Genomic DNA, 21,954 nt, shown 5'->3' on the forward strand with positions numbered 1-21,954 from the left:
TATATATATATATATATATATATATATATATATATATATATATATATATATTGCTTTTGATCCTTAATTTTTTTCCATCAAAAAATATTCAATAAAATGATATCCTCATCATTTAAAAAATTCAACTTTTTATAATTCTCATGAATATTCCTAATTAGAACATCAAATTGGAATGGAGAGAGTAATTTTATTGGAAGAATAAGTTCTTTTGAAGAAGTAAATTAAAATAACACCTTTGTGTATATGGTTTGCTCTTGATTTACACATAATATGTACTCCTCTTTACTAATCTTTTCTTTGAAATTTTATTTTTTAGAATAGAAATTGGATTTGAGAATCCCACTTTTGCTATATCGTTGAGGAAAGGTCTCGTATTTGTTTTAACTAAGAAACTCATGTTGTATAATTTTATTGTAACCAAATGCTACCTTTTACTCATTAATACTATGCATTAGACATAATTTAGACATGTTATATTAGTTATATGAAAGACGAGGTCGTCTTAAGAAGGAAGTTGTAAAATGTGAGATATTTATTTGCTAAATTAAGTATGAGAACTTCTTTAGAAGATGGGAAAAATGTCCTTTTTTGAATCAATTTTTTGTTTTTTTCGACTTTTCTCATGTATATTTGTTTGGATCATTCAACCGACCTTATATGTTATATTAAGGCTTTGACATGGTATTCTTCTTTTTTAAAGAGTTATGGGTCTAAAATATTAACAACTGTACATATGTAATATGTAGGGAAGTGGCTACGCTTGCTCGTTTACAACACCAACATGTTGTTCGTTATTATCAGGTTAGGATTATTTGATTCATTTTTTGCTTCTTTGTTTTGCACATGCATCTTTTAGTGTTTTTATATTTGTTTTGGAGGTTGTGTGTTTTTTCTTAATTTTTCAAAACCCCTTGTTTTTTGCTCCAGGGTTGAGAATCATGTTACTTGCAACACTATACGGTTTGGGACGTGGTACGGGAACGGGAACTCGGGACGTCACCTAAAGTGACTCCAGAACGACGGGGTACGATAATTAAAATTTACAATTAATCCTAGGAAGAGTTAGAAAAATAAAACAGAAAAGAAGTAGTCATATATCATAATAGGCGATAATTAAAAATTTATTATTATGATTATTTAATACTAATAGTACCGTTCCAAACTTTCCTATACCATACCAACTACTCCTAGTAAATTGTATAGTAGTAAAGTAGGAGTAAATTATTATTTAAATTAGTAAAGTACTGTATAATACTAAGTCAAAGAAGTAGGACTCTATAGGAGTGAATTATTATTCAAAGTAGTAAAATTTTGTACTTCCTCTACAATACTAACAACTGTTAAGATTAAAGCAACACTTCAATCATTTCCAAAAATCACAACAATCAAGGCCTGAATTATCTGATCCTTTTATCCCAGCAGTTAAAGCAAGTAAAAGATGAACATTAAGTCTTAACTCGACATTTTAACGCGTCTCTTGCTCTCAACTTTTGATATTTTGATTTCTACTTTATTCATCAATGGTGAGGCTTAAAATTCGAAGACATCGGTAAGATTTTGTCAACAAAGTTTTTTATTTTTTATTTTTTGGGTTGAACGCGTATAGAAATTTCAAAACTCGCCTAAAAAAATTTTGGGTTGGAGCAGCTGGCAATTTGATACGCAACCCATGGCGACCCGGTACACTTTCGTTCCGTGTTTCGGGTCGACCGTTCCCGATCATAAAACAAACACGCGTCTCGCAATCTGGTTAATATAGGCCGAGAACATTTGCTTTTGAACATATTTACTTGTTCATTTCACATTTTCTTATAGACTCTACTAATTCAATCTCTACTAGCTTGGGTTGTATATAGTCATTGTTATGTTGGTTACATTTTCTGTTTTCTATAGTAAAGAGGAAACTAATGGAAGGTAAAAGACAACTCAATTCTAAGTGCCCAAGTGAAAAAACCTAGCCATAAATTTCATTGTATATTCGTCTTATGGTGGTTAGAAATTGTAAGTAATCCCTTATGCTTGCTTAATCTTGAGTGTTACTAAGTCTTCATGTGCGAAAGAGTTGAAGACATTATTTTTAGAAGGACTAGGGATCAAGGAGCATAGTACAAAATCTATGACTCGTCGTAGTCCATGTTACCCGGATTGCGGGACGTCTGGCTCGGTCAATCGACCCAAAACGCGGAACGGTGGCATATCGGATTGCCATGGATCGTGTACCAAATCGTCAAAGCCTCGTCCCAGAAAATGATTATCTGTCCATGAAGATTTGACATTTGAGCCATCAAAAAGAGAAGAAAAGAGAACTTAGAGAAGAACTGAAAAATAGCAGGAAATAAAGAGAGAAGAAGGTAAGAAAAAACTTATATTGTTCTTCAACATAGGGGGCAGACAGAGGCAGCTTATGTGCTTTAGGGTTTTACCCTAGCTTATGTACTTTTAGTTTACAAATATTAGTGGGTTATAAAGTGGGATTGGCTTATTTCTTTTCATTTACCTTTTTTTAAACTTCTTTTCATTTACCTTTCTTTTAGTTTTACCAATTTCACATGCCATCTGAATCAAAAAACAAGCACGTGGCATTTTATTCTTTAAAATTTCCTTTTGTTTTCTATGTAATTGTTTTCTCTTTTTTCTCCTTTACTTTTCTTAATTTTTTTATTTTCTGTTTTAACTTTTAAATTATCCTATATTTTATTATAATTATAATTATTGTACATCGTCCTGGAGTCACCTTAGGTAGCATTCCACGTTCCCGTTCTGGTCCCAAGTTTCGAACCGTATTGCGTTCCAGGTAACATAAGTGGTAGCTGTGACAACGGTTGTGAAATCACTTTCGTGGTAAATGCAAAAAGTTACGTGGCCATAGTGCAAAAATAAGGTCGCATCACATAACATCATTTGGGCTGTAAAGTTTTCGAAAATCCCAAACAAATATTTTACGCATTATAAGTTGTAAAAAGCCGTGTTTTAGGTAGTTTTAATGAGTATCTCGTCCTTTTATTGATATTTGGTGTTAGGACTACCACTTCACTTCTGTTACCATATCATCATGCTGAAATTGCAATCATGATCGTTACTGTATTTTTGCACTGTTTGGTGCATGTCTAGAAGATCTAGTGCATTGATATTTTGCACTATGTCAACTGTCTAGGATAGTGTTCAATATGCAATTGATTTTCTTCCTTGTAAGCAGTGGTGAAGCTAGCATTCTAGGCGAAGGCTGAAATTTGCTTATTAGTATCATAAAACATACGAAATTTTTTTGATTGACTATTCAAAATCTTTATTTTACAAAAATAATATTCCAATGTTGGTCTTGTAAATGATGCCACCTGAAACGAAATTTGATCCGATACAAGAAACAAAAACGTAAACAAGAAAGATTAATTTTAGAGCTTGAGAAATGTTGGAAACATATGTACAACATTATAATAAAAGAAAAATTAAAATGAGTAGAAAAAAAAGCTGAGGAAGAAAAGTCTTAAAAGAAAAGATAAGAAAAAAAGAAAAAAAGAAAACAAGGGCTTTGGTGTTTATATGGTTTTGGGCTTTAAAAATAAGCACATTTGGGGGATGTAGTTTTTAGTTGTCTTGCCAAGATTTTAATCTTGTTTTCTTTTGATATAACTAATTATGTTTCCGATTATAATGTTTCGTTGTGTTCTTTGCTGACTGGACCTATTGTGTATGGCGCCTCCTTGTATTGCAGAATAATCTTAGTTATTAGTTTCCATATTGTTTTGAGCTTGTGTTGTTGTTTCAGAAAAATTGATTAGTTTCCTTTGGAAATTTGTCAGCATAACACTTTCTGTTGGCCTCTACAAATTTTCAGGCGTGGATTGAAATAGGTGTTCCTGGATGCTTGGGAGACATTATGTGGGGTTCAAAGACTGGGAAAAGCTCTACTTATAGTGGCAAGGATGGCAGTATGTCTGACATTGATGGGCAAGAAGCTATGTTTAAATCACCTTATCTTTACATCCAAATGGAATACTGCCCCAGGTTAAGTTTTATATCTATCTCACAATTTAAATCAACCTACTTAAGTTGCGCTAGTCTATTAGAAATGTGTGTTTGTGTGTGCGCCAGTCTGTGTGTGTACATATATCTATATGAGTGAGAATAAACGTGTGAGCTTTTATGCATGCGTGTTTGTGTTTGTGTTTGTGTCATGAAGTTTCAATCAAGCTGATTATTTTGCTCAGTTTTAACTTAAAACTGTTTTTACAGCTCTTAACAAATTTGTCATTTGTACTGTTCTTCTATTTCTTTTTTGTTTCTTTTGGTCAATACAATTTATCTTTTGTACTTGAATGAGTACAAATGGTGCCCATTTGCAATGAGAACAAGCATGTCCTATAAATTACACGAAAAACACGTCAGATTTAACTTTCTTTTTGCATGTGCATGTTTTGCTTGTTAATAGTTTGACGGACCCTGAGAGGAGCATATTACTTGAGAAATCGTCTAATAGATGTGATTGTTTTGGAGCTGAACTTATACTTAATTAAGTATCTGTAGAGAGGGAGGCAATGAGCGTTTTGGAACTTTCATGGTTAAAGACTAAAAAAAGACATTCGTATGTGTTGATAGTTTTGGTAGAAGTTCATGCTGGCATATGGAAAAGGTGGTCTCTTCTAAGTTATCTTGTTCATTTGTGTTTGGCTTGCTTGGGCTTGTTTGCTTTTTTCATTACTCTCTGAAAGCTATTTTCTTTTTGTTGCCCATGTGCTTGTAATTATTATATATTTACTTAATCATTTTAATCTGGTAATTTAACTAGTTTAATCTCTTGTATTTATTTTTTTCATTTCCCTGAAAATGGCATTCAGAACTCTCCGTCAGCTGTTTGATTCATACCGTCATTTTGACAAGGACTTAGCTTGGCATTTATTTCGTCAAATTGTTGAAGGTTTGGCACACATACATGGACAAGGAATTATTCATCGTGACTTGACGCCAAATAACATATTTTTTGATGCTCGCAATGACATTAAAATTGGTGATTTTGGTCTTGGTATGTCTTTCTCTTAAAACAATTTTTGAACTTGATTTTTTGTTAGAAAAAATTGCATTGATGCCTTTTTTTCACTTGTTACCTTTTGCAAGTATTTCCGTGCAAAGTCAATAAAATAGATTTGATTCTGATGTTCTGTATTTATGTTAATTCATTTTGGCTTCTGATGATTTTTGTAAAAATAAAGCACTATTAGATGATAGTTCTCAAATTAATTTAGCTTATAACACCAACCATGTGAACATTTTTTTTTCCTTTCTTCTCCACTCTTGCTCATCTACTTGCAATTAATGAATCCTTGATGGATTCATTTTTTGATATGATGATAGTCACACGCTCTTGAAGAAATATGGAGTAATTCTACAGCCTGTTACTAATCATGTTCTTTCTTTGTCAAATGTCACAAATCAGAGCTTTTAATATTTTATTCAACACTGGTTTGCATTGTGACTATCTAAACACTGTTAATCATAGCGCAAAAGCAAGGCCACGCATGTTGGCAATGTAGCTAAGGTATTCTGTTATGATTGGTGTGACTTGAGTGCATATTTGGTGTGTGCATTCATGTGGTGACTCTTGGGATGGAATCCCATAAGTATGTCATGAATGGGTGTATTAAGATGAATCTTAATATTTGTGGTTTATGATGTTGATTAAAGTATGAATTAATGAGTTATTCATGTGAGTTATGGGACTTAATGAAGAAGTGTAAAGGTTTAGTTCAAGATGCTCTACAATGTAAGGTCGAGCAACTCTGTCAGAAGCCCTCTGAAGTGCCGCTCGACCAGCTCGCTCGACCGAGCGAGCTTCAGGATGGGTCGAGCGAGCAGACAGAATGCAACCAGACACTTCCTGTAGCTCGCTCAACCAGTCCGCTCGACCGAGCGAGCCTTCTGCTTTGGTCAAGCGATGTTTCTGATACTCCTAAGATGTTGTTTTTGACTCTTCAAGTTCTTGGAGATGTTTTATTATCATTTATTCATAGCTTTAATATAATTAATGTAACTTAGTGTGACCTCTCCTATAAATAGAGAGCTCTCAATCACATTGTAATAAATCCACAAAAAATATACCCAAGCCAAACACTAGTCTATATCTCTTCTCTATTGTAATTCTTCATATTTGAGAGTTCTTTGAACTCCTTTTGATATTATAAGAGATACTACACACTGGAGGACGTAGCCTAAATTGGGTGATTTTATTGCTTTACTTTCTCTTACAAACGTCGATATCATTGATAGCGTAATTTGTTTGTCACTAAACTTCATACACTCGATCTTGGCAATATTGGAGTTTGAAAACACGTTCGAACTCTAATACATCGTCGTTTTCATACTCAAATCTACAAAATGATACTACTGTCTTGCATCATAAAGTCGTAAAAAAAACCGCATTTTAAATCGGTTAAAGGGATATCTTACGATTTCGGCCAATATTTGGCAGTATAACAATTGTGATACATTACTGTGATCATTGCTGTGATCGTGACCGAAACGACATTCTTACAATATACCTCCAAGATATTTAGTTTTTCTTTTATAACTTTGTTTTTCAAAATCGCTTGGTTGATGCTATGACAGCATTCTCAATAACAGCAATTTTGCGTTGCAGCCAAATTCTTGAAGCTTGAACAGCTCGATCAGGACACAGCTCTTTCTTGTGACACACCAGGAGTGTCAATTGATGGTACAGGTCAAATTGGTACATACTTTTACACTGCGCCTGAAATTGAGCAAGGGTGGCCAAAGATTGATGAGAAGGTGGTGAATTCTTCCGATGTTTGTTTACATTGGTTTGTGGAATGTGTAATATTGCCTTTTTTATATAATGAATGTTTATATTTTGTAACTTGCGGTTGCAGGCGGATACATACAGTTTGGGAGTTGTATTTTTTGAGTTATGGCATCCTTTTGGCACTGCAATGGAGCGACACATTGTTCTTTCAGATCTTAAGCAGAAAGGAGAGCTTCCTGCGGCCTGGGTTACTGAATTCCCTGAACAAGCCTCCTTGTTACGACGACTCCTGTCTCCTATCCCAGCTGACCGTCCATCTGCTATGGAATTACTGCAAGATGCTTTTCCTCCTCGGATGGAATATGAGTTATTAGATAGTAAGTAATGCTGAAATTATTTGACTGATTTTTTTTAGTACATTAAGTGAACGAAATTGATGTATATGAGCTTAGCAACTTGTCTATGACTCATTTTATATGCTTCTACCATAAGTATGAACTTCACATTTTGTATATTTTGGCATCATGCACATTTGAGCTGTAAGCATCTAAATAGCTGTCTTGGAATATATTGGAGTATTGTTAGTAACACAAGGAGTCCCAACATTTCAAAATTCTAGAAAAATTTTAAATTGGATATAGCAACAATGAGGAAAAAGTATTAGTATGGTGAGCTGCAATCCTAGAATAATGTTGGAGAGCCTAATAGAGCTTGTATAAAGATAATATGTGGCAAGCTGGTACCATTCTTGAAAATTCATATATGCCTGAATGTTCGTGTCGTAAAAATAAGCGTCAAGTTTTTTTAATCTTTACCTAGTGCCCTACTCCATTCTCCATAAGTTTTTTCCTATTGATTGCAAATGAATGCAATGTTGTTGGCATTAGTTATAAGATACTATTATTACTTGTTCTTGTTCATCCTACAACTACTTCTATATAACACATCGACCTCATTCGGGCGGCAACATTACCAATAAGGGTTGTTGAATGGCCCACAAATCAACACAAGCCTTTTTTGGCTAGTTTTTTCCTCATGCACCTTGACAACTTCCCATAAGGTCACCTACTCTAATATTACACATTGGGAACACTTAATTATGAAGTTTTTTGAAAATGAGATTTCTTGAACAGAGGATCTACCTTGTTGATATGGATATAACTACTAATACATTTCAAGCTTCTTTTTCTTTTCTTGATCTCAACTCAGGCTGTTACAGTCTATGACAATGTTGTTTGTATCTGAATCATTTTTGTCAATGATATATCCAAATTATCCTCTCCACCTTCTCTGAGCGAATGATTTCTTCTCTCTTGATATTAGCTTTTGAAGTGAACATTTCTTCATATGCCCTACTTTTGATGCTTTTCTGATTGTGTATTGATTTTTGATCCCTTTGTCATGTCAATGGTTCTAGATAGCTTGAGCATGGCTTTCTTGATTTTAAAGTGAGAATCAATCATATGCAGATTTTTTACGCACAATGCAGACTTCTGAGGACACAAGTGTTTATGATAAGGTTGTAAGCGCAATCTTTGATGAAGAAATGTTGGCTTCTAGAAGCAGTCATCATCATTCTGGAAGTTTGAAGTTAGCAGGCGACGTGACTTCTGTTATACAATATTCAGACGTAGAAACTGAACTCCGTGATTTTGTAGTAGATTCAAGTAAAGAGATATTCAAGCGGCACTGTGCAAAGCATTTGGAGCTTAAACCATTGCATTTGGTAAATGATGTTGCAGCTTCCAACAGGTGTGTTTCTGAAGTTGTTTCAGTCCGAAGGTGAATTATCACAAGAGTTCTTCAAGATACTTAAAAAGGTGAATTTTATTTTTTGAAGGAGTATTGTAAAGCTTTTGTCTCAAGGTGGAGACATGGTTGAGCTTCCTCATGAGTTACGCTTGCCGTTTGTTAAATGGGTGGCCGCAAACCAGGTATTGGATAAAGTGTTCTCTCTTGTTTATATTGTTTTCTTAGCTTATGACATGATGTCAATTTGTGTGAAACTTTCTGTGAAATTGTTCTTATGGAAAGATAGATTGGGCTTAAATGATGTACCCCTCTTTCTCTTTTTATGTACATTGGGGCGGGACGTGTCACGTGTGTGGAAAACTAATGCTATCCGATTACTTTGTATAGGATTATTTTTTCATATAAGAGCACTAGCTCAAAACTCTCCATTTCTCAAAATCGTTTTTTTTTCTCGTGTCAATATGAAAAAGATTATATTTGTATGTAGAAATCGTCTTTTAAAAGGTATGAGATATCATCAGTATACAGGAGAGCAATTGGCCATGCAGCACCAAATAGGTACCTTCAGGTAAGTTTTTCATATATTCCCTCATGATAAGGTTTTGTTCATTTTATGTGTTGCCTTTTGCATTCTAGTTAAATTTATGTTTCAGAATCCCTAAATTCTTGCAATCTTTTTCTATAATTTGTTGTAGGGTGACTTTGATATAATTGGAGGTACTTCACCTCTAACAGAATCCGAAATAATCAAGGTACATAAGTCATACTTTTGTATTTTTTTTTATGATAAATAGTAAGTTCTTCAAATTAAGATCTACCGTACCTTTACATGACAATGTCCCTTATTTAGATGGGGCCAAAGTTTCATAGTTCTTTGGATTAGGATTATAATGAACTATATCAAAATGACCCATTAAATCATTTGCACTTGTTAATTACGTGAAGTTTCCGATTCGAAGGGTCAATTAAAAATAATATATTTGTTATTACTAGGGTAATGGAATGTGTACCATGGTATCTCCCTTTACAAATGGTCTCATTGTGATCTATTGAAAATAGATCCTTATAAAACCTTGATATCTCCCTCCTAATCTCTTCATCATCCCTTAAACTCCAACCATCTCTGCTCTCCAATATGCCGATGAAGTTTTTCTTTCTCCTTCCTTTCACAATCTCAAAGAAGAGTCTAGAATTTGCATTACCAACTTCTGCCCATTTCAATTTCATATTTTGTTGCCTTCTTCCATATCCTAGGAAATTCAAGTGTTCTAATTCATTTTTTAGTCCTTCCCTCTGTGCAATCTCATCTTGTGTCAAAAAAAACTCACCCTCTCTTCATACCACTCATTGATTTTTCCCTTCAAATTACTCCTTTTCTGACTCCCCAAACACTTCCTTATTCCATACTTTTATCTTCGTTTCAGTAATTTAAGACGTCCCATTGATTTAAAGCCCTCCCATCCCTCCGCTTTTGATTCATTCCACGAATTTCTTGCTTGTGTCTGAAAATCTGAATGTTTCAACATATATTTTCAATTCTGAAAAAAATATAACCCATTCTTGAATTTACCAATTCTAGCAATAGTTGAAAATGATCAGAAACTAATCTTGAACTCAAGTATTGAGAAACATTTGAAAAAGCTTGATTTCTGCAATAGGAATATTTTTAGGGGAACGATTAATCCAATTAATCGAATGTCATATGATTTCTACAATAGGATTAGAAAAAATCGAAATGCAATCTATTTTAATCAAATAAATTCTTCTGCTATTTAACTATGATGTTTGTTGACGATGAACCTAATCAAATAAAATGTAAGCTTAAGAAGAAATTTCATCGGTGCAGTTTGATTGTCATTATTTTCTATCAGTGTTAGTTTTGTATTCCTATGCACTCGGAGTGTTTTATGGTTTAAAATTTTTCTTTATTCATCTTTTCCTAAATCTTTGCTAAATTTATTACTTCTTGTGTATTAGGCAACACTAGATATTTTGATGCAATTTTTCCCCCCAGACTCATTAGATATTCATATGAGTCATGGTAATCTACTGGATGCTATGTGGTCTTGGGCAGGAATCAAAGTTGAGCATCGTCAGAAAGTAGCAGAGGTATACTCTTATGTATCATAGATTATTTATCCCAAAAAAAATCAGGATTAAGTTGATGAAAGTCTTTATGCTTGTCTAGCTCTTATCTATGTTGGGTTGTCTACGTCCTCAATCTACTGAAAGGAAATCCAAATGGGTAGTCATTAGGCGTCAGCTTCTTCAGGTATGACTATTTTAGTTCTTGCGATTGTAAAGTTTAGTATTGTTGAATAATGAATTGGGAATGAGCATGTAAATAATATATACGTTGTGTTTTGGTTTTTGTGATCGTTGGCTTTTTTGTCTGTAGCTTGATGAATTTTGTCATGCTTTTGCATTAAAATCATTATCATCTTGATGAAGTTTTGTGCCTTACATGGCTTAAGCAAGGAGACGCCCTTTATCTTCACTTTGTTTTGCTTTGGTGGACTAATAATGGATATTCTAATGCTAGCTTAAAGAAAGTTAAATGAGATCAGATTGTTGGTGATCCTTGTGTCTAGATATATTTACAGTTTGAACACTTACACAGTGAAAGAGATTGTGAAAAATATGGATAAAGTAAAGGGACATGAGGAATTTACAATATGTGGACAGTAGGTATGTGTAGATAAATAGGGAATACATTGTTAATTTTCAGTGGGCTTGTTCTTTTGAGTCAATGAGAGTTAGGTATTCATGAAATAGATTCTTAATGTCAGTGTCAAGAAGAGAGCTACTTATTCGTCTTTCTCAAATCACTAGATTATAAACTTGCTTAAGGGTTAAGGTGCAGTCTATTATTTTCTTGTGGATGTTGCTTGGCGGGGGACTTTCTGATATCAATGACATGAATTTGATAGTTTGTTAGTGGTCAGTGCCTTTTATGTACTAAAAGAATTTTTTTTAGTGTTTCTTGGATAGTTATTATACAGCTTTTTGTCGTGGCATTGTGGGTACAAATGTGTTTTGTATACATGTAATCTATATGTACTTCATATTCTTTCAAGAAGGATTTGTTTGTTAAGTTGGAGAATATCCAACCCCTGAGTTTGAACACTATTCCCCATAGCTAAGTTGCTTACTAAAGTATTGGTTGTTGTGCTTCATGGTCCGATCTCTCGAGGGGTCAAATGCATCTCATGCTGCTAGGAGATTTCTGGTTACTTCACACCTTATCACAAGTTAAGCAACTTGGAGTCACTGTATCAGAGTTTTTTTTTTCCCTTTTTTTGTGTGGAAGTGCATATAGGTTTAAGATGGGTGAAAAACTCTGAGCCACTTTCTGAATAAATTATCAGGGATTTAGGGTAGACTAATTGGTATGCAATAATGGTTTGCAGTATGATGTTACTCATGATACATCACAAAACAACTGTGCAAGGGTGAATGGTTTTTCTTACAAATGATCCTTACTAAAAAAGGATATTATTATGGAACAAATTTTCATGCTCCATTTATCTACTCGCATATATCATTTTGTAAAAAGGATTGTCGATAAAGATAGAGGTGCTCAGAGATGGCATTAAAAGGTTCCACATGAAAGTTACTACCTTACATTTTTTTACCCTCTTGATGATAATGGAAGGCGAAGATCAACGCATGATTTTGGCATTGGACCATCAACAAGAATACGAGAGCTTCAGTATGTTTATGCTGACAAAATAAAAGCACTCTTCATATTGGCATATGTTGTCCCACTAATGGCCCATCATTTTGTCTCTCGTTTGATGAGTTCATCTTCTACTAAATGATGTAAAGATTTATCACCAAATGATCAAATCCTTACATATGAAAAATGTTATTAGATTTAGCACCCCTAATGATGAATGACCTGCTGACGGATGAGGTCATATCGGTGCAATCTAAAACTCTCATAATCAATGAAATAATGAATTTTGGTACCAATGAGAAACATGTTTTTGTTGTGGAGGAAGGGGTTGTAGGAGATTTGGGAAATTTAGGTAATATTGTATCGATTCCGTTCTATATGGTTTTGGTTTTAAATATCTCCCTTGGAGGTGGTTTTGTGCCTTACACAGCTTAAGCAAGGAGACACACTTTATCTTTACTTTGTTTTGCCTTGGGGGACTGACGATGGATATTCAAATGTTCGCTATAAGAAAGTTAATGAGGTCAGATTGTTGGTAATCGTTGTGTCTAAAGAGAATTACCGCTTAGACCCCAATGTTCTAGATGATAGTCTTGTGTTTTGATGCTGACTTACAGAAGTTTAATTAATGCAAAAACTTTTCTTATTCTTTTTTGAGTTAGCTTCCTCATTGTGAGATATTAGAATTTATATGATTTATTTTCCCCTTGTGTCCTTTTCTTTCTTGGTTGATTACATTATTGAGAGTTTTTAATTCACTTTAGGGTTCATACGAGGGATAGTTCTATGAGTAGCCTTGCCTTTGATCAAATAGTTGAGCTTCAAGAGAAGTTATTTCTTTTTGTACAGGAATATCTCTAGATGATAATGAATACTTTGTAAGAGTTTTGCACTCTTGTCCTCTAGTCTAAATGTTGGAAACTTCTGTTGGCTTATTTCAAAGCCCTTCTAGGTGGCTTCTCAAGCTATCCACTACTTTTTGTAGGCAGATACACTGTAGAATGGAGTATAGTCGATGAGCTGCAGGTTCAGTGACAACATGAGGGATTCTTTCATATGTTATGTACTGTGCTAGCTAGCTCTGAGACAAGCCGCTACTTGTTTTTGCTTTGTAGCCTGTTCTTCAACATGGTTCATGTGCTTTATGCGTGAGCATCAATGTTAGAGCATATGTTATTGTGATACATGTGTTTGGGAAAGGAAGGGAAACCATATTGTGTAATAAGTGACAGACTGAGCTATTATATGGGTTATGCAGTAGATAAAAATTATGGAATCTTATATGATTGGTCATTTTCTGTGGAGGATTGCTAATTAGAGTCATTTGGATAGATTCTAATAAACTTTCCCTTTGTTATGTGTCTGAATAGAAATTATGGCTCCTTTAGTATCTTATAGATTGTTAAGGATGTTTTCTTTTATTCTTTGTGTGTGGTAGTATGCAATTACCAATGGTTTTTATCAAAGAGCGGGGGATCAACTCATATATCCAACAACTGATTTGTTGAATGGATTATTGCATATTCTTGTACAGATAGTTCTACTCTTACAGCATCCATGATTGTAAGTTTGTCCTTTTCGCCTGATGTCAAACTTTGCTGTATTCAGGAGCTTCGCCTTGATGAAGCAGCTGTTAATAGAATACAGACCGTAAACCAACGATTCTGTGGAGATGCTGATCAAATCTTGCCCAGATTGCGAGGAGCTTTTCCAGCTGGTTAAGCACTATTTATGCTTAATTTCTTGTTTGTGTCGATATGTTGGTGAATTGTTTACCGTCACAGAGTAAATTGCTTGATGCCTCTGCAGATAAACATATACACAAGGCTCTTGATGAACTATCTGATCTCTTCAGCTATCTTAGAGCATGGAAAATTGATAAGCATATTTACTTGGATTCGCTCATGCCACCATCCGAGTACTACCATAGAGATTTGTTTTTTCAGGTATAACTGACAGTCTTCTAGATTTGAAATCTATCATGGTGCTTTCTATTAATATCCTATTGAATTGTGAGGTTAGTCACATTGATGAAACAAATTTGTTATGTTGTTGTGATCAGTCTTACTTCTCGCAAGTGTTTCACTACTTATAATGTTATATTGCTTTACTAGTCACTCACTGCTACAGAACATTTCATGATTGGCCGTTTTATTTTTTACTTTTAATTGCCAGAAACTTTGTAAATTTGAAACTTTCTATCAATTGCTAACTTTCAAGTGTCAACTGTTGATAGTCTGATTAAACTTTGGTTTAGTTATCTTACCAGGCAGCTTTATAGATGGATATTTGAATCTGGAAATTATTTTGATAACTAGCATACTCCTGTTGTGATTAAAGGTCATCTTTTTTGGGCCCGTATATCAATCATTTATTCTCTTATGTTGTATACCTTTCTTTCTAAGAGGGTCATCATCTTTATTTATCCTATTTGAACTAATCTGCGGATTCGAAGTTGTGATACTTGGACTCGGTTTCAGGGTGTCTGACTATGGATTTGAGTGTTGGATCAGGCAAGCTCTAAAATTTCTAGGACTGGTGTCACGTTTGGATAGTGTTCAAATCATTATTTGGAGCTTATCTAATTTTTATGAATAACTTTGTTATATATTTGATTAACTAAATAAACACATTATTATAAATATAAGTTTAAACCCTCATCTAGGACACAATCAAACAAATGGGTTTTTGTACACTGTATAAGCAGATACCATATCCTTCTCGACTTCTACTAATTAAGATGGCATTTACTCATGGAGGTTGGAAATACTCCCACCATCCTTCTCAATTTCCTACACTTTTCAATTTGGGAAGCTCCATGACATTTCCTTTTCCTTTAGCTTTTTTATTTTATTAATCCAACAATCCAAACAAACCACCACTCGATTTAGTGAATTTATAGCAAATTTACCGAGATAGAGGAGTGATGAATAACATAAGTAGGAGTATTGGAACTCGTGAAAGTATAAATAAATAGTTAATCAAAGTTTCAATAAGATGGTTGGTGGGTGAAATTTTGTAGGTTTCACACTGTGTTTCCATGTTTTGTGGGTGTGAGTATGAATTTTTTGGGTGGTTCTTGGATATGGGTATGAAAAGTCTAATCTGCCATGATTAGTGGGTGGGCGGTGTGTTTGATTTTATCTTATTGACATTCATAATTTGCATAAACGTGCAAATCTGAATGGAATAGTAACGAAATGGAGTGCATGTAATGCACACTTAGGGCGAATATGAGCCAAGCAATAGCATAAGATGGGTATAAGAGTAACATACGTACTCAATTGGATAATGGGTGGGTATGATTTTGAATGTTTACTAGTTGTCAGATGTGGGTATAACAAGTTTACCCACTCATGGTAGGTATCAAGTATGTAAATTTTCAGAATGGATAAGAATACGGAGGACAAGGTATCCTTATCCACTATAGGCCGTTTACAATTTGCACAGAGGGAGATTATGTGGATATGGATTAGAAAAAAGAAAGAGATCGCGTATTAGAGAAAGGAAAATGAATGGATCAAGCTCACAAAGTATTTTAACCTTATAATCAATATAAAAAAAATTAAGAAAGAATGTTGTCGACGATTTCTTTTTATTCTTTTGTTCTTTTCTCTTCGTCCCCATGAAATTGAAGGTAAGCTCTTTCTTTTACAACTTCACCATTTTACAAGTATTCCTCTCTCTCCTCTTACTTTCTCTTTCTTATTTCCTCATCACCATCCTCTCTGCTCTTCATCTCTTCTGTAATGAAGTCTACCAAAGTTCTTAAACCTAAAATGTCTAAGTTGACCTTGATGGGTCAAGTATGGAGACTCATGTCAGTGTATCGTGTCGTGTCGACATTTTAATTTGAAACTTTACATAAACAAGAAGCACATGATATTAAGCGTCATGTAGTTCATTTTAATTTGAAACCAAAGATCCATAAATCTTTTAATCACAAATGGGCACTTTTGAATGTGGAAAAATAGTTTCAACTTTAACAAGATGAAAATTCACAATTCCTGCCAAATCTTTGAGAAATTAAATACTTGATGATTCAAGATACCAGCTAAGCTTTTACTTTGGTTTTCACTTTCTCCGACACCATTGCCACTTCCTTTACTTTGAACATATGTTCCAATTATGACACTTTGGTTTTTTTTTTTCTATTTAACATTCCTTTTCATAAGCAAGCACACAATGTTGCGAAACACAGTGGGAAAAATAGGTTTGACTGGTGTTGTACTTCACTTCAGTTGTAGTATATACCAGCGTGTCCTCGAAGAAGACTAGTGAAAAGTGCCACATAAGTGTTACCATGTAGAAATTCCATTTATCACTGAATGCAAATTGAAACGGGCATTTGCAAGCCCAACTGGCTTCAAAAGAATCTTGTTATATCTTTCATGGAATTGAAAAGCGACTTTGGGCTTTTGCATTTGAGTCCTTAAGGGGTTGGCTTGCCTGAAATTCTGATTAAATGAAAACTCTTTCCTACTTTGGAATCCATTTGGTAGGAGTCTGAGTTGATACTCCAATATTCACCATGCAATGGGATGAGGATGGATATTTTTTGGTTAAGTGTGAAACTGATGTTACTTCCATTACTAAAGGTGGTATGTTATGATTGGGAAATGTGTTGATTAGGAAATGGGATGAGCACGTTAATTTTATGTTACATATACTTTGTGTCATCCCTATGTGGGTTAGGTTCTTGAACCTTTCTACCAAATTTTGGGGTGCTAAATCCTTACGTAGAATAGGTAGCTTACTTGGGGTGCCTATTGCTGCGGATAAATGTACTACTAATCAACGCAGGTTAGCTATCCTCGAGTTTTGATTGAGGTGGATGTCTCAAAGCCTTTCCCTAAGGCTATCCAGGTGGAAGATGAGAAGGTGCCCTATTTTTGTCAAAAATGCCAGGTTTTAGGGCATATGTGTGATGGGGTAATCAGGTCCCCAAGAATAGACATGTTGTGAAGGCTGTCAAGAAGGGTATTCAGGGTACTGTTGAGCAGACAGTGGGTATTGAAGTGGATGGTGGGAGATTGCTGAACGATACTCCCAATGTAGAGGAGAGGTAATAGGTCCAGGTGAATAGGTAAAAGAAGTCTAAGGGTAAAGAGGTATGGAGTGAAGTTGGCAGTAGCTGTGATGTGCAACCTAGGCTCTTGGTGGGTTGATTTCATCTCATCCTCTTTCCTTGGTTTTTCCTCTCTTGAAAAGGAGGTGTTTTGGTGATAAGTTGTGTTAGTTGAAGCCTGCCAATGCTTGTGCTTCTGCGATGGCTTTGACTGAGTGTTGTCCTGTCTTGGCTTCTTTGGAATGCTTTGTTAGTTTTTTAAGGTTTTCCTCCCTGTTTTTGGCCTTTGGTTGTTAGTTTGCTAGCCCTTTGTATAGTTTGGTTTGTTGTTTTTGGTTTGTTTGGCCGTTCATATTGACGGATTTTTTCTGGTTGGTGCATATCTTGTGTCTTTGGATTGGTGTCTTTTTTCCTTTTATAGCCTAGGTTGTAAAAGGTTTTTTGCAGTTAATATATTCCTTTTTAATTGCCAAAAAAAAACAATGGTGGCAAATTTAGGAAGTTTTCATATTTGGATGTGGCAACAATTGGGTTACAACATTGGATAGCCTCAATGCCATTAAAGAAGCTCCTGCGTTGGGAAAGGGGGAGCAATGGGGTAATTGAAGAAAATTAGCAAATCAGTTTCGTTACATACACATGAATCTTACTTGCATCGGAATCTGCTGTGTTAAGGAAGGCTAAGCCACAGTACAAAGTGATACTTATTGATGATCGTATTGGGTGGTTAAAAATTTAAATACTATGTTTACAGTCATCACTTTGCTATTACCTGGCTCTTGTAACTAAATTTTCAAATAAATGCCATTATTCATATAGCTTCCCTTATCATGTGCACTAATAACTCACGCCATTCCTGCTAGATATACTTGAGAGAGGAATCACCGGGATCAGCACTTGATGGCACCTTGCTGGCTGTTGGTGGTCGTTATAATTATTTACTACATGAGATTTGGGAGCGTGAACAAGTAAGCAATTTATATTTTTGTATTATTCCTTTTTCTGCGTGGTCTGCTTCTTACCTATCATTTATAGCTTATGGACAAAAGTGAATTGGAAAAAAAGGAAGGGGGTCTATGGCTCTATGCCCTCATTATTGCCAGTGTTTTCTTTGGAATTTTATGCTTTAAGTCTCACTTTTATTGCACAATCAGAGATGGAGGTCTATGAATAAGACAATCTCTATGCCATGTAGGAAAACTTCTTAAACTGCAGATACTGGCACCACCACTTGCTGAAGTTCTAATCAAACTGCAGAAAATGACTTGTGTCAACAAAAGATTCTTTTCTCTCTTTTTTTCTCTTTGAAATTTGAATCACTCAACTATTATTTACATCTGTAACCCATTTTTTCTCCTAAAAAATGGAAAATAAATGCAATTATTGTTGAAGAGAACGGATGTTATCCGTAGAACAAATACTACGATTGCAGTTTGCAATGTTACTAATGAATTGATGAGAAAAGTAAATTACCTAATATAAAATATCAAAACTTAAAATGTTATGAGTGGAGGGCAGACAGTAATGATATTTTTTGTAGATTGGTATGAATGTAAACCAGATCTACGATGATGATTTTGAATTGCTGGCTTCTTTATTATTAAAGTAGTTCAATGAACAAGGAAATGTGGCTTAAGAAATCTGCCTCCTAGTTAATCTAAGAGGAGTTAGGGTGTCGGAGATTTGACCCTTGTAATCACACAATCTTCGTTGACCCTTAATAACTATAATTGAGGATGTGACAGGTTGTGTAGAAAAGAGGAATTTATAATTGTTTTTTAAATGGTTGTGATTCGAATACGCTGCCTGCATTGCTTCATACTTTGTTAGCACACAGAGATCGAGTTTTTTCTTGTTTTAGATTATGTTGCAGGGCTTAATACACTATTTAACAGATACATGTTTTTTTTTGTTTTATTCTGATGTCATTTTTACCATGTTTCATACTACTAATTCCTTGCATGGACTTGCATTTCAGAGATCATTTCCACCCGGTGCAGTTGGGACCAGTCTTGCACTAGAAACAATTATCCAACACTCTTGTGTTCATACAAGACCTATCAGGTTTACTATATACACACTACATATGTCTTTTTCTTGTGTACCATGTTTTCATGCTATTAGACTGATTAAACATGCATGTTGAACTTAATTTTATGTGTAGAAGTGAAGGTGGTGCAAGTATTCTTGTATGTTCAAAGGGCGGGGGTGGTTTGCTAGAAGAACGCATGGAGGTTGTGCAAGAATTATGGGAAGCCAATATCAAGGTAAAGAGCACAACTGGTATAAAAGAACCCTATTATATGATTATATGACTAACTTGTCCTTTCTTTATCATCAGGCGGAGTTTGTGTCATCATCTGATCCAAGTCTTAAAGAGCAGTATGAGTATGCAAATGAGCATGATATCAAGTGCCTAGTCATTATTACTGATTCTGGGGTTTCTCAAAAGGGTTCCGTAAAGGTTAGGTCTCTATCATCATAGTTTGTGATCTCACAGTATCAGAGTTTGTTGCGTCTTCTAATTAATTATCAAGCCGAAAAATAACTGAATATATACGAAACGCAAACATTTTTTGTAAGTGACTGGTAACATGCTCATCTTTAGATGAAATTGTTTTGCTTGTAACTGAATTTTATGTACATATTTTTAGGTCCGTCATCTGGAACTCAAGAAGGAGAAAGAGGTTAAAAGAGAACATCTTGTGAGGTTTCTTACCGAGGCAATGGCGTGTCAATTTAGAATTTTCAGTCTCCGAAACTGAGCTTGCCCTGTCAATGTCTACTCCCCGCATTTACCAACAGGAAAGTTGAGCTCTGGAAGCTGTTCATAATAAGCCAAAGGTAATACAGACTGTTCCCTTGCCTTAAGTTATCGTTTATGGTTTGAGTTTGCACCATATATCTTAAATATGTGAGAGTTTTTTGGGTATCTCATTATGGTCTCAAGATGTTGATATGAATACATACAGAAGTGAAAGAGGTGCCTTAAGTTATGTTTATGAATTAAAATAAGATTATGTTCATGTATTAGTGTGAATCAAATGTGTCTGAGATGAGTGCCAAAAATTAGATTATGTTATTTCATTAGCAACTCATTTAAGGACATCTCAGTTTAAAATATATTTTGCAGGTAAAAATGATTGCAAGTTACGCTGTTGGAATCTTTGGCTTCATCCGCATCTGCTACAGATTTTGACATAGAATCTTTTTTGACCAATTGTACATAACAAGTTCCTAAGGATTTGAGCAGACACTCAAAATTTTGAAATTGTTTTTTGAAATTGTTACATTGTGTTACACGAGAAATTAAGCAATTAAGCAATTAGGTCTTGTTAGTCAAAACATGTACTATTTTTTAGATAAAGTCTTGGGTTTTATCCTCATAGCTCTTCCCTCCCCTCCTCTAAGTCTACTCTGTAATTAAAAAAACAAGTAGAAAGATATAAGTCAAAGATGTTGGATTTACAGCTAATATGAATTCAGTTTAACTGCAAAAGCACGATATACGTGTAGTCTACTGGTTAATTTCAGGAACACTAAAGCAATTATTTTGATAGTTTTACTTAATATATACTAGGGAGAAAATGAATAATCCTTCCGACACGCCCCTTTTTTAAGGGTATAGGTCTTAATTTTTGGGACCCATCGGATTTGGGTCGGATCTAAATCTCAAAAATATATAGCGGGTTTGAGTTCGGGTCCTAACCCTTGAATCAAGATCCGGACTCAAACCTGGACCCTAAACCTGCCTTGTAGACCTAGACTCGGACATTTATTGAATACTCATATTTTTTACGTTCAATCCTGCCCCCATTTCATCTTTATACTTAAAGAAAACCCTAAAACTAAAGTTTAGTTTTATTCCAAACTCTGATCTCACTGCCCTCATCCTTTTCATTTCCAATCTCACTTGCTCTTCTTCTTCATTCAATCATTGAAGTAGTTTTAATGTTGTTAAAATCGTGATTCAACTCGTAAAATCGCACGATTTTACGATTCAAATGTGTAACACTAGCCAACGGACCATAGGTGACTACTCATGGAGACTGTAGACTAGCCCCACAGAGCAACATAAGTCTTTTCAGCACACTTTGTCCTTACTCGTGCGCACCTAGGAAAACTTTCCAGGAGGTCATCCATCCTAAGATTACTTCCCACTAAACACGCTTAACTGTGAAATTCTTAGCAAATGAGCTCTCATAAAAAGTAGATGCATCTTGTTGATCTGAGTAGTCTATCAATCCTTTTTAAAGCTTAATTCGGGGTATCACAAAACGTGCCCCTACAATTTAAATTGCATGCAGAAATCAACTTGAATCGTTCTTAGAATCGCATGAATCGGTCGGTTGAATTGTACTTGTTGGCCTCTTAGGTTTTGATGATGACTTCACTTTTAAATAAACAAACATATTTTAGAGATTGTTTTGTAGGTAAATATCCGATTTTGTTAAAATCGTTGATGAAGCCTATGACTTGGTTCGTGGAAGTTGTACGTGTCTTAAATATCCAAGAAGTTAGATAAATGCTCAGGATGTACAGGCGGTCTACTGTTCCCAAAGTTGACAATCTGACGGAAGTTGTAGACGGAGACAGTACACTGTTCCTATGTTGCAAGTCTGGAGAAGACATCGGCTGGAAAACTGCAAATAATTTATTTTCTGTTTTTAAGTTGATGTAACGGTTAAGAGTTAAATTAGT

At 34.8% G+C, this 21,954-nt stretch overlaps 1 protein-coding gene across 6 annotated transcripts in view; it reads left to right on the plus strand.

The window, feature by feature from the left end:
* LOC130819594 (eIF-2-alpha kinase GCN2) overlaps positions 1–20,752 on the plus strand; it is a 41,209-nt gene extending 20,457 nt beyond the window's left edge. For 5 of the 6 annotated variants that reach the window (XM_057685331.1, XM_057685328.1, XM_057685332.1 and 2 more), the window contains 19 exons: positions 747–801; positions 3,836–4,005; positions 4,836–5,020; positions 6,632–6,780; positions 6,882–7,131; positions 8,224–8,506; positions 8,595–8,688; positions 8,994–9,074; positions 9,202–9,258; positions 10,484–10,615; positions 10,695–10,778; positions 13,794–13,902; positions 13,995–14,131; positions 18,117–18,221; positions 19,232–19,317; positions 19,418–19,520; positions 19,595–19,717; positions 19,908–20,097; positions 20,387–20,752. In XM_057685331.1, the coding sequence (XP_057541314.1) occupies positions 747–801; positions 3,836–4,005; positions 4,836–5,020; positions 6,632–6,780; positions 6,882–7,131; positions 8,224–8,506; positions 8,595–8,688; positions 8,994–9,074; positions 9,202–9,258; positions 10,484–10,615; positions 10,695–10,778; positions 13,794–13,902; positions 13,995–14,131; positions 18,117–18,221; positions 19,232–19,317; positions 19,418–19,520; positions 19,595–19,717; positions 19,908–20,018 (2,314 nt within the window). In that variant the 3' untranslated portion in view covers positions 20,019–20,097; positions 20,387–20,752. The remainder of the gene's footprint in view (positions 1–746; positions 802–3,835; positions 4,006–4,835; positions 5,021–6,631; positions 6,781–6,881; positions 7,132–8,223; positions 8,507–8,594; positions 8,689–8,993; positions 9,075–9,201; positions 9,259–10,483; positions 10,616–10,694; positions 10,779–13,793; positions 13,903–13,994; positions 14,132–18,116; positions 18,222–19,231; positions 19,318–19,417; positions 19,521–19,594; positions 19,718–19,907; positions 20,098–20,386) is intronic. The other variant, XM_057685329.1, reaches the window with a different exon arrangement.
* Positions 20,753–21,954: the final 1,202 nt, after the last annotated feature.

Source organism: Amaranthus tricolor, chromosome 1 (assembly GCF_026212465.1).
Source record: "Amaranthus tricolor cultivar Red isolate AtriRed21 chromosome 1, ASM2621246v1, whole genome shotgun sequence".
Classification (NCBI taxonomy): Eukaryota; Viridiplantae; Streptophyta; class Magnoliopsida; order Caryophyllales; family Amaranthaceae; genus Amaranthus; species Amaranthus tricolor.